The 13,091-nt window shown below is 46.9% G+C and overlaps 1 protein-coding gene and 1 pseudogene across 3 annotated transcripts in view; one reads left to right on the top strand and one right to left on the bottom strand.

Moving 5' to 3' along the window:
* LOC120890619 (beta-catenin-interacting protein 1) overlaps positions 1–10,101 on the bottom strand; it is a 55,904-nt gene extending 45,803 nt beyond the window's left edge. The window contains exon 1 of one of the 3 annotated variants that reach the window (XM_078025239.1): positions 9,664–9,948. Coding sequence is in view for 1 of the 3 variants with exons in the window: in XM_078025238.1 (XP_077881364.1) it covers positions 9,664–10,086 (423 nt within the window). In the remaining 2 variants the exon portion in view is untranslated. Of the gene's footprint in view, positions 1–9,663 lie in introns of all 3 variants that reach the window. The other 2 variants (XM_078025240.1, XM_078025238.1) reach the window with 2 other exon arrangements.
* LOC120891096 (U6atac minor spliceosomal RNA) lies at positions 4,663–4,780 on the top strand (annotated as a pseudogene).
* Positions 10,102–13,091: the final 2,990 nt, after the last annotated feature.

Here is a 13,091-nt window from a genome sequence, read left to right on the forward strand (position 1 = left end):
AAGCTGACTGAGGGTCTAGAGGGACACCCTACAGAGAGCTCATTTGCCTAAGAAGCCCACCATTCCCTCCTAAGAGTCACAAACACCCTATCTTCCTGCAACCCCAGCAATTGGCAGAGGAAGGCCATGTGCTACAGGGCTGGGGGCAGTGCCAATGGCGCTGAGAGGAGAAACAGGGAGCCTCTTCCTTGGATGCAAGGCCAGTGTGGAGCACAAGATCAGGGACAGGCTCCTTCGGCCTAGACAGAGTTTACCTTGACCTTGATAGTTACCACCTTTTGCTCCCTTCTTCGTAAATAAGATAGGATCACTCAAGGGCTCAGAACTACCACTTTACCATCTTAAACTCCTAAATTATCCTAGTAGCTCTCACAACTTTAGGTATGTAAATCAGCTCCTCCCCATACACACACAAAAAGAAATGAGAAATTACAAATATAAAATCAAAATGTCCTCTACCTGAAGAAAAGTAGAGGGTCCCAAACAGATCTTATTTTACAGTCCTGCAGCAGAAGAATGTTCAGAGAGGGTGAAGGTCAGGATGGGTCTCTGGGAAGCTGGGCTGCCTAACAAGAGACTGTGAGGCCTCTGTCTGGTCAGGGAGGTCTGGAAACTGGTCCATGAGCTACCCAGTGATTTAATCAGAAGAACAGGGGTGGGACCCATGTTGTGAAAGATGTTTGATCCACAAGGGACCCTGATCTCTGCAGGAAGCCTCGCTGGCAGAATCCAAGGTTGCTGAATGACAGGCAGTAACTTCATTCGCCCTGGGCTTGTTATTCAGATCAGGGAAGCAGACCGTGGGATTCCAGCAGCAGGAAACATGTGGGTTGGATTCTTGGGTTATACACGAGCCTGAAAAAGGCTTAATTGGATCTGGTCTCAAAGCCTCCCACCCAGCTCTCCACGTGGGAGAGGAGGTGGAAGTGGGTCACATTCTTCCAGTTGCAACTGCACTGCTGCAGGTTCCAGCCACAGCAGCATCAGCCCAGGTGTACCGAGTGACCTGATCTCACTGTGCCAGCCACTTCCTCCTGATCAGATGCTGCATGATTCTTCCCTTGTTGCCAGACTGAAGGGGTAACTGACTGGCACCAGGCACACTGCCCACCACTGATATATAACATCACCCAGAGATATGCCATGCCATGCCATCTTGGCACCTTCCTCTCCCTCTAAACATGGCTAGCTACCTCTGTCAGCCCTTTGCCCTCTCCACACCAGCCCTGGCTGGAGGGACAGAGGAACACTGAGTGCTTCACATGAGCTACTGAGCCTCCCTAACCTTGGTCTTCGAGAGACCTGGAGGCCTGCTGCTAGGCAAATGTGGGGAACAGGAACCCCACTTCTGCCTTACTCTGCATATACTGACCCCAAAAAGGGGCTTGAGACACAGGTGTCTAATGCATCCATTTCTTCAGGAACTCTGGGGCACACCAGAAACCCCCATAGTCCATTTGCCACCAAATGCCTGTTTTCCAAAGTTGGCAGTGGGAAGAACTGTTGGGAAGGAAGGACATCTGGAAAGACAGATCAGGTGACTGTTATGTACAAAAGGCATCAGAAAAGTTGGAGACAGAATTCCAAAACCCAGCAAAACCTTTGGGCAGAGACCCTCAATGTGATCCCACCTCAAGAAACAAAGGTCAAGGCTATAAGTGGAAGTAGAGTTCTTACTATACAGGGCTGCTCAGGTGCTCTTTGTGGCTAAAGATGCCCATACCAAGTGCCACTTCTGTCACCTGTGACATAATCTAAAAATCTTCCCTGTTCTTCTGGGGAGCCAGTGTAGCCTACCACCTTAATGGCCACCTAGAACAGGTAACCACTGGGCTGAGGTGTATATCTGGAAATTGTATTCTGATTCTCCTCCTCAGAGGCATGACACTCTCACCAGCACATTCTTTCTTCATTCACAAGGCCCTCCTAGATAATGAGCCTCCTGGCCCTGGCCTACAAGCCTTGAATGGAGAACTATTTTTACCCCATCTGCCATAGCATTCCCCTTACAATGCTATGTGCCCAGGCTACAGAATATTAAAAAACCTCACTAAATTTTTTCTTTCTCTTTTCTTCTTCTTTTTTTTTTTTTTTTTTTTTTTTGACAGTGCTGTGGATGAAACTCAGAGTACTTGCCTAGCTTGCACAAGGCCCTATCGCTCTTCTACACAACCAGCCCCTAAATATTAACTCAATCAATGAGTCATTGCGGGTAGGAAGAGGGCAGGGAGAACAAATGGAAGACAACCACCTCCTCTTGGCATGTCATTCCTGGCTTACACAATAGGGAACCAATCCTGCTAGCCCCCTATGTGGCCTACTCCCACAGTGCTCAGAATCCTGCTGTGATGTGAAGCACAAACATCTCCTTGCACACAACAACACTGCCATAAAAATGGAGACATATTCATGACACTTGATCCTTCAGAAACCTGGGAAGGACAATGTTTGGGTCCAACTATGCCCACCCTGGAAGGATTCTTTCCCTCTGGGGATTACTGTCTTTTCCTTTTTAACAAGGCTTCGTAGAGGACCAGGGCATAATAGGTCTTTAATAACTGAGTATAACAGCAGTTGGTGCCCAGTTCTCTTTCATAAAAGAAGTTCAAAAGCACTTTGGCTCAAACATCACAATGCTCCTGGGAACTATGAAGGCACAAGTATCATTATCCCCATTTACAGTCAGAGAAAGTGAGGCAAAGGGAGGTTAATTAGCTTGCCCAAGGTCAAATCAGACAGGGAAAGGGCCTAGTATTCAAATCCTTTGCAGCAGCCAGTGAACTAACTCGGGCTACCCTAAGCATGTCACCTGCACTGGGCTTAAGGGAGATTTTCCTTTTTCTTTCTCTCTTTGTAGTTTCATCTGAAAAATGATGTATAACATGTTGCTCAGAGCTTTGCTTGGAAGCCATGCTGCCAAGACTGTTCCCAATGAGCTGAACCTCAAACAAATTTCTTAACCTTTCTAGGCCAGTTTCTGAATATGTAAAATGGTAACAACTGCACATATCTCAGAAACTACAGTGAAATTAAATGAGACAATGTACTTAAAATGCTGTTACCATTCATTTTCTCATTTTCTAAATGAGCTCATATCCTTCTCATAATGAGAAAACCAGTTACATGAGGAAAAGACAGTACCCACTGTTTACTTTTTATGAGACCACAGATGACATGTGACTAACAGGGATTTCAACTCTGCCAATGAAATGCCCCAGGACCCTGAACATGACTTATAATACAAAAGTTCTATTTAATTTCTAGCAACTCCTGCTGGCCTCTCAAGGTTGGCAGAGCAGTGATCATGGACAATAACTAACAGTGGCATGCCTACAGGAGGATCCAAAAAGCTGGCCATTGCACAGGCTAGAAGCCAACTCTGGGTGAGCTAAGCCCCTGGGACTGAAAGGCCCTTTCTGAGGGTGCTGCTGAGTTTCCAATCCTACTAGCTCAGACCAGAGAAAGCCAATGTTTTCTAGGCACCACATGTTTCTATCTAGTAATCAGCAGGAGGTACTCAGGGGTGACTGTGTAGATTGACCCTCTATAGTGGACGTGGTGGTAGTTGGCAGGAGGCTAGAAGAGAAGGTGACTAGGAAACCTGTCAGTTCTCTCTTGATATTCCAGAAACTGTTATCTGTGTGTAAGCACGCCCATGAGGCACCAATGAAAAATTTCAGCAAAACTCCAAGATTGCCGAAGAGTCACTGCCAGGATAAGTGGCTTGGGCTCAGGTGGAGCTCAGTGGTAGAGCACTTGCTCAGCATGTATGAGGGCTAGGTTCCATCCCCAGCACTGCCAAGGGGAAAAAAAAAAAAAGATAAGAAGCTTTAACACTCAGAACAGAGAACATGCAACATGCCACTAGAGATGACAAGGTGCTAAGGGCTGGCCATACTCATTCACTGTACTCAGGTATGGTGGGGCATGCCTATAATCTCAGCTACCTGAGAAGCTGAGACAGGAGGATCACAAGTTCAAAGCCAGCAGGGGCAACTTAAACCCTGTCTTAAAGTAAAAAATAAAAAGGGCTGAGGATGTAGCCCAATGATAGAGTGCCTCTGGGACCAATCCCCAGTACTGGAAAAGAAAGAAATGTTTGCAAATGACTTACTGACTCGGGGGAGGAAAACACTCGATGGAATGTGCAGCCCCTTGGTCAACTGAGCTGAGGGTTCCTAGGTCATCTGAGTACCTGGGCTACAGATATGAGGACCCTGATGGGAAAATTCACTGATGGCCAGCTGGCCCACAAAGGCCTTCCCAGGACAAGGTCATGCCACTCCAGCTGTTCTTCCTAGTGTCCTGATTGCTCCTAGTATGGATTCAAATATTCTCTTAGAGACCCAGGAAAAGTTCCCATGCAGCAACTTCCCACTGTTCAGAGTTCAAGAGTAAAATCCAAACTCCTTACCACAGCCACAGACCTTGGCCCTATTAACTCTTTGCTTACCATACTCTAGGCCCACTGGGATTTTTTTCTCTTGTTCTCTCTGCCCACAAAGATGAACCTTAGGGCCACCATCCAAGTATCCATTCAAAAGTCACCCCTCAGAACTAGCTAAAGTTATGACTCTCACTTGTGAGGATGAGGCAGGAAGATCAAAAGTCTGAAGCCAGCCTGGGTGATTTAGCAAGACCCTGTCTCAAAATCTAATTTTAGTGTTGTATAAAAGGAAAGAAAGTTAGCATTCTCCTCTAAAGGATTGAGAGGCCCGTGGGCCTGACAACGTGCATATAGTCACAGCATTGCTACTTAGGCGTCTAACGGCCATTGTTCCAACAGATGAATGGATAAAGAAAATATGGTACACTGACACAATGACGTTTTACTGAGCCATGACAAATGAAATTATGACCTTTGCTAGTAAATGGATAGAACTGGAGAACATCCTGCTAAGTGAAATTAGCCAGACTCAGGAAGTCAAGGATCAAGGGTCATATGCAGAAGCTAGAGCAAAATAAGAAAAAAAAGGGGGGGTGGGGCGTGGATCTCACGAAAATAGAAGGGAGATCAGTGATGTAGAGGAAGGGGATGGAAGAAGAGGGATAAGAAAAGGGAGGAACCATAGAATGAAAATGACCAAATTATGTGATGTACAGTCATGAATATGCCAGTGAATTTTACCTATGTGTATCTCTATTATTGATTAAAAAAACCAATAAATACATAGAAGAACAGTAGAGGAGAGTAAGGGGAAATGGGGGAGGAGGGGAAGAACAGGAAGTACCAGGGACTGAAATAGAGCAAATTATATTCCCGTGCACATATGATGTCAAAATGAACCCCACTATTATGCATAACTTTACTGCACTCATAAAAGCATTTTTAAAAACTAATAATTTTTAGAAAGGGCTGGGGGCCACACATAGTGGTACAGGCCTGCAACCCCAGCAAGTGCGACAGCCTGCATTCTTTTGTTTGCTTGTTATTTATTTACTACTCTGTCACACCAGAAGACAAACTTCAGGGCTGGGTGGGTAGCAGAGTAGTAAAGGGCATGCTCAGCATGCCTGAGGCCCTGGTTCCACCCTCAGTGACACACACACATAAAGAAGATAAAACTTCATTGGGCCACCAGTCTTGGCTACTTTATTCTTGGTTATATCCCTAGTACCTACAACAGCATAGTCAGTGCTTAATATGCCAATCAATTTAAAGATGAAATTGTAACTAATACTAGCTGGGCACATTGGCACACACCTATAACCCATGCAATTTGGGAGTCTGAGGAAGGAGGATTGCAAGTTTAAGGCCAGCCAGGGCAATTTAGTAAGATCCTGTCTCAAAAAATTTTAAAAAGGACCACTGCTCAGTGGTAGAGCACACCTGGGTTTCATCCCCAGTAACAAGGGTAGAAAATAATACTTCAACAAAGTCCATACCAAGTGCTAGGTGCTATTCGGAGCATCAAAAAGTATTACTTAATTTAATCCTCCAACAGCTCCTTGAGGGAGTTGCTATTATTTTATAGATGGGGAATTCAGACCTGGAGAGGTTAAATTATTTGCTGAAGATTACAAAGCTCATGACGGATGAATCAAGATCCAAACCCAGATAGTCTCAGCACAAAGTCCATGCTCTAATTAAGAGCTACACTTCATATTTGCTGAGTGTCAAATAACTACTTGGTCAGCACGCTTGGCAGCTGTTCCCTGCAGACAGGACTGAAGAGAGAGTAGCCCTGTCATGGAAGGGTTGCCCATACAGTGAGCATGGTGAAGGACAGGCTGCTGGGTTTCCACCGTGTGGTACCCAGAAAGGATTCTGCAAGGATGCACAGTTTGATGAAATGACAAGGATAGGGTTAGAATTCTGGAGGATTAGTTTTAGGTGTTATGAGACACCTGGGTCAGTCAACTGATATTTGATGAGTTTACACTTTGTGTAGGGCACCAATTTATATACTGTGAGGGATGCAAGATGAATCAAATGGAGATGCTAGCCTCAGAGAGCTTGAAGTCATGTGCAAACACATGGACCTGAAATAAGAGAATAAAGTGACAGGCACCATAAGGAAATGTACAAACTGCTTGGAACTTCAAAGGAATTACCTAGTCCCCAGGGGCCACTGCTACCCAACCATAAGAGAAGGCCAGCTACATAATCTCCAAGGCCCTCTCTTTCTCACAGTATGGTTCAGGAGCAGCATAGAGACCAAGTTTTTTTTTCTGGTTAATAGCTCAAGTTCATGGCCACTCAGGTATTCTCCAACCTACTGTGGGAACAATCCAAGTTTCTTTCTTTTTTTGCAATGCTAGGTATTGAACCCAATGCCTCATGCATGCTAGGCACATGCTCTACCACTGAGCTACAGCCTCAGCCCCTCCAGTTTCTTTGTGCAATATCTTACAACAGAAGAAGGGCAGTAATGCTCCCACTTAAATACAGCCAGATGCAGAAACAAGCCATGTTCTTCTCGCCTGTATTTGTTTTTATGACTGAACCCAGAGATTGAACCCAGGGGTGTTTAACCACTGAGTCCATCTCTAGTCCTTTTTATTTGTTAAAATGAGACATGGCTTTGCTAAGTTGCTAAGGGCCTCGCTAAGTAGCTGAGACTAGCCTCAAACTTGCAATCCTCCTGCCTCAGCCTCCTGAGTTGCTGGGATTACATGCATGTATCACCTCACCTAGCTCTAACTGGATTTTAAACCCAAAAGCCCTCTTCCATCAAGGAAGCGCAGCATGCTCTGTGAGCCTCCTGTTATAACATGAATATGGCAGAGTTAAACTGTGAGGTCCAACAGACTGTAAGCTCAAGGACAGTCATTGTACCTTATTTGTGTACAATTCCTACACTCTAACACAGTATCTGACTCATAACAGATCCTTAAAAAGTTTTGCTGAATTAAACTTGAACATGGCCAGTTCCAGAAATCTCTAAAAGACACAGAACTTTCAAGTAGTGTTTCCCAGAGTTTTTCTCTCCAGCTCTCAGCCCTTCCCAGGGAGACAGACTGCTATCACCCCAGTTCCCCAAGCCACCATCATCTCTCTAGGTAGCTGCAACAGTCAGTCAACTGATATCCCTGCCTCCACTGCTTCTCACAATCCTGAATAAAGATTTTTATTGTTATTTATTCATTTTATTTGTTTGCTTATTTTTTATTTATATTTTTGCAGTACTGAGGATTAAACCCAGGACCACACACATGCTAGGCAAGTACTCTACCACATTCCCAGACCCAGAACATTTTTTAAAAACTTACATCAGATATTTTTTCCCATATATTTTTACTGGTGCATTACAGTTGTTACATCAGATCTTAATACCTCTACTTAAAATATCCAATGGCCTCTAACTGTATTTGGGATAAAATCCAAGTTCTTTATTGCTAACTACAAAATCTTTTTTCTTTTTTGTCCTGTGAGCTACAGATTCCTTTTTGGTCCTAGGGATTGCACCCAAGGGCACTCTACCACTGAACCACATCCCCATCCTTTTTCTTTTCTTTTTTTGACCAGTTCTCACTAAGTTGCCCAGGCTGGCCTTGAATCTGCGATCCTTCTACCTCAGCCTCTTCGAATGGTGGCATTACAGGTGCAGAACTTAATGTTCTGGCCCCTACCCACCTTCATAGCGTTTACACTACTGAAATGATTTTGTCCAATTATTTGTTTACTCAGTTATTATCTGTCCCTCCTTAGAATGTATTTCCAAGACAGTAAAGGATATGTCTGTCTTCACCATTGAAACCCTGGTGCATAGAATTGTGCCTGACACAGAGTAAATGCTCACTATTGGATGAATGAATCTTCATCCACAGAAGCATCTTATATATACAAAGGACCACTAACTTCATCAGGAAGCCATGATTGATACAATGGCCCTTGACAGCTGGTTCCTTTATTTATGATTCAGTCTTTTTTTTTTTAAGAGAGAGTGAGAGGGGAGGGAGGGAGAGAGGGGGAGAGAGAGAGAGAGAGAGAGAGAGAGAGAGAGAGAGAGAGAGAGAGAATTTTTAATATTTATTTTTCAGTTCTCGGGGGACACAACATCTTTGTTGGTATGTGGTGCTGAGGATCGAACCCAGGCCGCACGCATACCAGGCCAGCGCGCTACCGCTTGAGCCACATCCCCAGCCCCCAGAGTCTTGTTTTAAATCCAAGGAAGCATTAGCGTCTCTGGACACTTTAATGGCACAAGAGATCAGTTTTCACTTACAATCTAGAATCAGATACTAGAGCCCAGTGGTTGTAGCAGGGAGCTAAGAACCAAGACACTGGGGTACAGAATCTCAAGACAAACTCTAACTTGCCTCCAGCTCCCTTACCAACATACTTGTGCCTCAGTTTACCTAGTGGTGGCAAGGCTAATTTCCTTAAGATCTGTGACAAGAGACAAGTAATTAACAGATAGTTAGATCCTCAGAAAAAAGTCCTGCAAGCCACGTGTCCCATTATTCATAAAGGTCTTGATTTGTGGCCAACAGGGAGCCCCTTGGGCCTTCCCATGAGCTAATCTGACAGCAGGTACTGCCCAGACAAGTTCACACAACAGAAAGGGGGCGGGGGGGGGGCTGCAGGGCCTAAGGATGTTGGATGTCCAGAGCTCAGGGTCTTGGTTGCCAGGTTCATGAAAAATGAACACTGGGGGTGATGCAAAGAGTGTGGGAAGTGTGGTTTTGAGTCCCAAGCGGTTAAATTTGCAGCTTCACGTATGCAAGTCCCACACGCAGATGAGACTTATGACTCCAATGTGCACCTTTCAGGGAGCGATGGAACGGGAAGCTCAAACTAGAGAGGAAGGGCGGCCCGGTAGCCAGACCTTGGCAGCATTTAGTTGGGGAAACACGGAGAGTCAGGATGCTGGGAGTGGGGCGCAGGTGAGAAAAGAGAGGGGGCACCGAGATCAGGGGAGAGGACAGGCAATGACAACCACGCGGGCGCGGAGGGGTGCGCGGCTCGGACACCTGTGGAGGCGACCCCCTTTCGAAGGTGAGGAAGGCAGGGGGGTGGTCCGCGGCGGGAGGCAGCTGCACCAGGAGGGGTGAGGAGGCCCAGGCTCGGGAGCCACACAGTCGGGGACCCACCGATGGGTCCGAGCGGGGTCCGGGGCGCCCTCCGCGGCCCCTCCCCGGGAGACAAAGGGCCAGCGCCCCCAAGCCCCGGCGCGGCGCGGGCCCCGAGCTGCGGGCATGGGCCGGCCTCGCGCTTACCTGGGCCGCCCGACCCGGCCGGCTGGCGGGGGCTGCGGGTCCCGGGCGCGGAGCGCGGCGGCCTGTTCGGGGCGCGCTCAGCCGGAGCAGCCGCGGCGGCGGCGGCGGCGGCGGCGGCGGCAGCAGCAGCAGCAGCAGCGGGAGCGGCCGCCTCAGCCTCCGCCTCCCGCTCCGTGAGTCACCGCGGCGGGGAGGGAGGGAGGCGCCAGGCCGCCGGGGGAGGGACCGGCGGAGGGGGCGGCATCTGGCTCCGCGCGGGCGGCGGAGGCGCGGCAACGGCAACGCCCCGCCAGGAGGCAGGCAGCGGAGGCTGGACGGCGGGGCGGGACCTGCCGAGGGCGGGGCCGGGCATTGGTTCACTCTGCCCGAAGGGCGGGGATTCAACTTCGGGGCGGGGCCTGAGCGGCTCGCGGGGATGCTCATTGCGCTTCTCTGGGTTGTGGGCGTGGCCATAGGCATGGAGGCGGGACCACGTGGTGGGCGGGCAGAGCAGGGTCGCGGGGCGTGGCTGAGTCCGCGCTGAGAGCAAAGGGGTGGAGCGGAAGGAGGTGGGCCGGGAAGGCGGAGCCGGGGCTCCGAGGAGGCGGAGGCGGCTTGAGGGAGGAGCCCAGGCGAGGATGGAGCGGGCGCTGCGGCAAAGCCACTCTGCCCGTCTCTGGCCGTTCCACGAGCACAGTAGCCCATAAAAGTAATGGCCTCTCCTACGCACGGGTCTATGTTTAAAACCCAGAGCGTCCAGACAGGGCGCGGTGACGCCAGTTTACCCAGAACCCCAGAAAAATCTGAAATGGACTCTCAGGACGTCTAGGGGCGTGGCCTTCCCCATCGCCAAGCTGGGTGTGCTGCTACCTTGGAAGCAATTAGGCCCGCTCCTAAATTTGGGCCTGTCCAACCTGGGATCCATGGAGCCCAGAGAGCCCAGGGAGGGCCTCCGTCGGCCGGGTAAACTCAGAATATCGAGTGTACTGTAGGGCATTTTTCAGGGTTGGGGCAGGGGTCCCCAAGTATTCCTATAGAAGTCTGGCGCTATCTGGAGAGAGTACAGAGAGAAACAGCCCATTTTAGGCAAAAGGCGAATTGGTTTTAACACCTGTCTTCCTTTTAAAGGGACACGAATCTCATTTTCAACATTCTGACTTACCAATTACATCGTGTAGCACTAACCCCAGTTCAGAAGCCATCCTGCCCGGCTTCCTCACCTCCTTTCTTTTCACTTCGTTCTTCCACCTTCCTTTTTCACTTTCTTCCTCTTTCACCAACTTTCTTCCTCTTTCACTAACTTTTCTATGCAAGAATATATAAATTTTTTATCTCCAATGTCTATATTCCTCTTTTGATTTCACGACTGTATTTTAGTCACAACTGGAAAATATTTTCGTTTAATAAAAGTCGCAAGATTGGGCTGGGGTTGTGGCTCAGCGGTAGAGCACTCGCCTAGCACGTGCGAGGCCCTGGGTTCCATCCTCAGCACCACATAAAAATAAGTAAATAAAATAAAGGTATTGTGTCCAACTACAACTGAAAACTAAAATATTTTTTTAAAAAGTCATGAGATTACAAAACCGTTAAGGGCATATATATATGTCTTATTAGTGTCTGCATCTCCATTAGTGTCCAGAATGCCCATAGCCAGGGCTCAACAAATATTTGCCAACACAGTATGCTAGTGGGTCCATCAGGGAAAGACATAGATTTGTCCAACTTGGGTCACATGTGTATGTATGTATGTATGTATGTATGTATCATTATTTATTTGTTTGTTTATTTATTTATTTAGGGTGGGTTAGAAATCTGTAATTGACTGCCTCATGAGTACCCTGGGGTGAGGAGGAGCAATTCCCCAAGGGTGAGAGATGTGCTGGACTGCCAGAACCAATAGCTGTTCCCTATTTCCTAAGCCTTTTATGTCTCACTTTTAAGACTGTACAGATGGGTGGAACCTAAATTAATCCTGAAGTAATAGTGCAACCTAGAAATGCAGAACCTTCCATTTTTTTTTTTTTAGTTGTAGTTGGACACAATACCTTTATTTTATTTATTTTTATGTGGTGCTGAGGATCAAACCCAGCACCTTGCACATGCTAGGCAAGCATCTACTGCTGAACCACAACTTCAGCCCCCTGCAGTTTTGAAATATAAATAATATTCACAATATGTGTGAAACTTTTGGGAAAAAAATTGTCCACACTATTACCTTTCATTTTATGCATTTCTTTCCCACCTTTATCCTTAATTAGAAATGAGGGGAAGTTTTCTCCCTCCCATTGCATCAAAAACTTCAGAGTATGATCTCAAGAATCTTAGGAGTAGGCTGGGCAGTGGCTCAGTGACAGAGCACATGGTTAGCATGCTTGAAACTGGGTTCAACCCCAACACCTATCCCCTGCCCCAAAAAAGTAGAATCATCATCCACCCACCACATGGAATTTTTATTAGAGAGAAATTGAGTCCAACATTTAGAAGAAGAGAGAAAAATGGAAAAGAGACCTCAACAAAATATGTGTTCCTCAGTTTGGAGATCTCATGCCAACTCCAATCACAGCATTCCACATTTTATAGGTCCGCAAATTGACCTTTCTCTAGGGTCCCACTTCATTAACTGGCACCACTGTCTACCTAGGTGCTTAAACCAGAAACTTAAAGAGCATCCTTTATACCACTCTTTCCTTTATCTCTCATTTCCAGTTCATGCTGTTCCTACCCGTAAAGCATAGCATACATAGTACTCATTGAATTGAACTCACAGGTGTTATATTACTGAATTCAATCTCCAGCCTTTTTTTTATTATTTGTTTTGAGACAGAGTTTCCTTAAGTTGCCCACACTGGTCTCTAACCTACAATCCTACTGTCTCAGCCACTCACGAAGCTTAGATTACAAGTGCATGCCTCCATACTTGGTCTATCCATTCTTTGATCTCCCTTCTTCCTACCATCACCTCTTCCTCAGTTTATTTGGTTGTTGTCATGGAGGTCTCAATATTTGCGTAAGGCTGTCCTGGAATTCCTGGACACAAGTAGTCCTCCTGCCTCACCCTCCCAGTAGCTGGGACCAATGAGCATATAGCTGCACCTGGCCTATGCACCTGGCCTACTACATAGTTCATATTCTCTCTCTCTTTTTTTTTTTTTAAGCCTGGGGCTTGAACCCAAGCTTTCCCACATGTTAAGCAAGTGCTCTACCACTGAGCTACACTCCCAGTCCCCTCTTCCTCAGTTGAACATAACATTGGCTCTCACCTTGACTCTAACAATGATGCTCCAAGTGGTCTCCCATTCAGGCTTTCCCAGCTTCCTTGAATCCACTATCCACTCAACAACTAGAGGGATCATCTTAAAATGTACAATTCTTGTCAGATCTGTACTACTCAACTTCTCTTCATTTTCATCATTAAGTTCAAAATTTTTGTAGGGCATGGTGGTACATGC

Source organism: Ictidomys tridecemlineatus, chromosome 11 (assembly GCF_052094955.1).
Source record: "Ictidomys tridecemlineatus isolate mIctTri1 chromosome 11, mIctTri1.hap1, whole genome shotgun sequence".
Lineage (NCBI taxonomy): Eukaryota > Metazoa > Chordata > Mammalia > Rodentia > Sciuridae > Ictidomys > Ictidomys tridecemlineatus.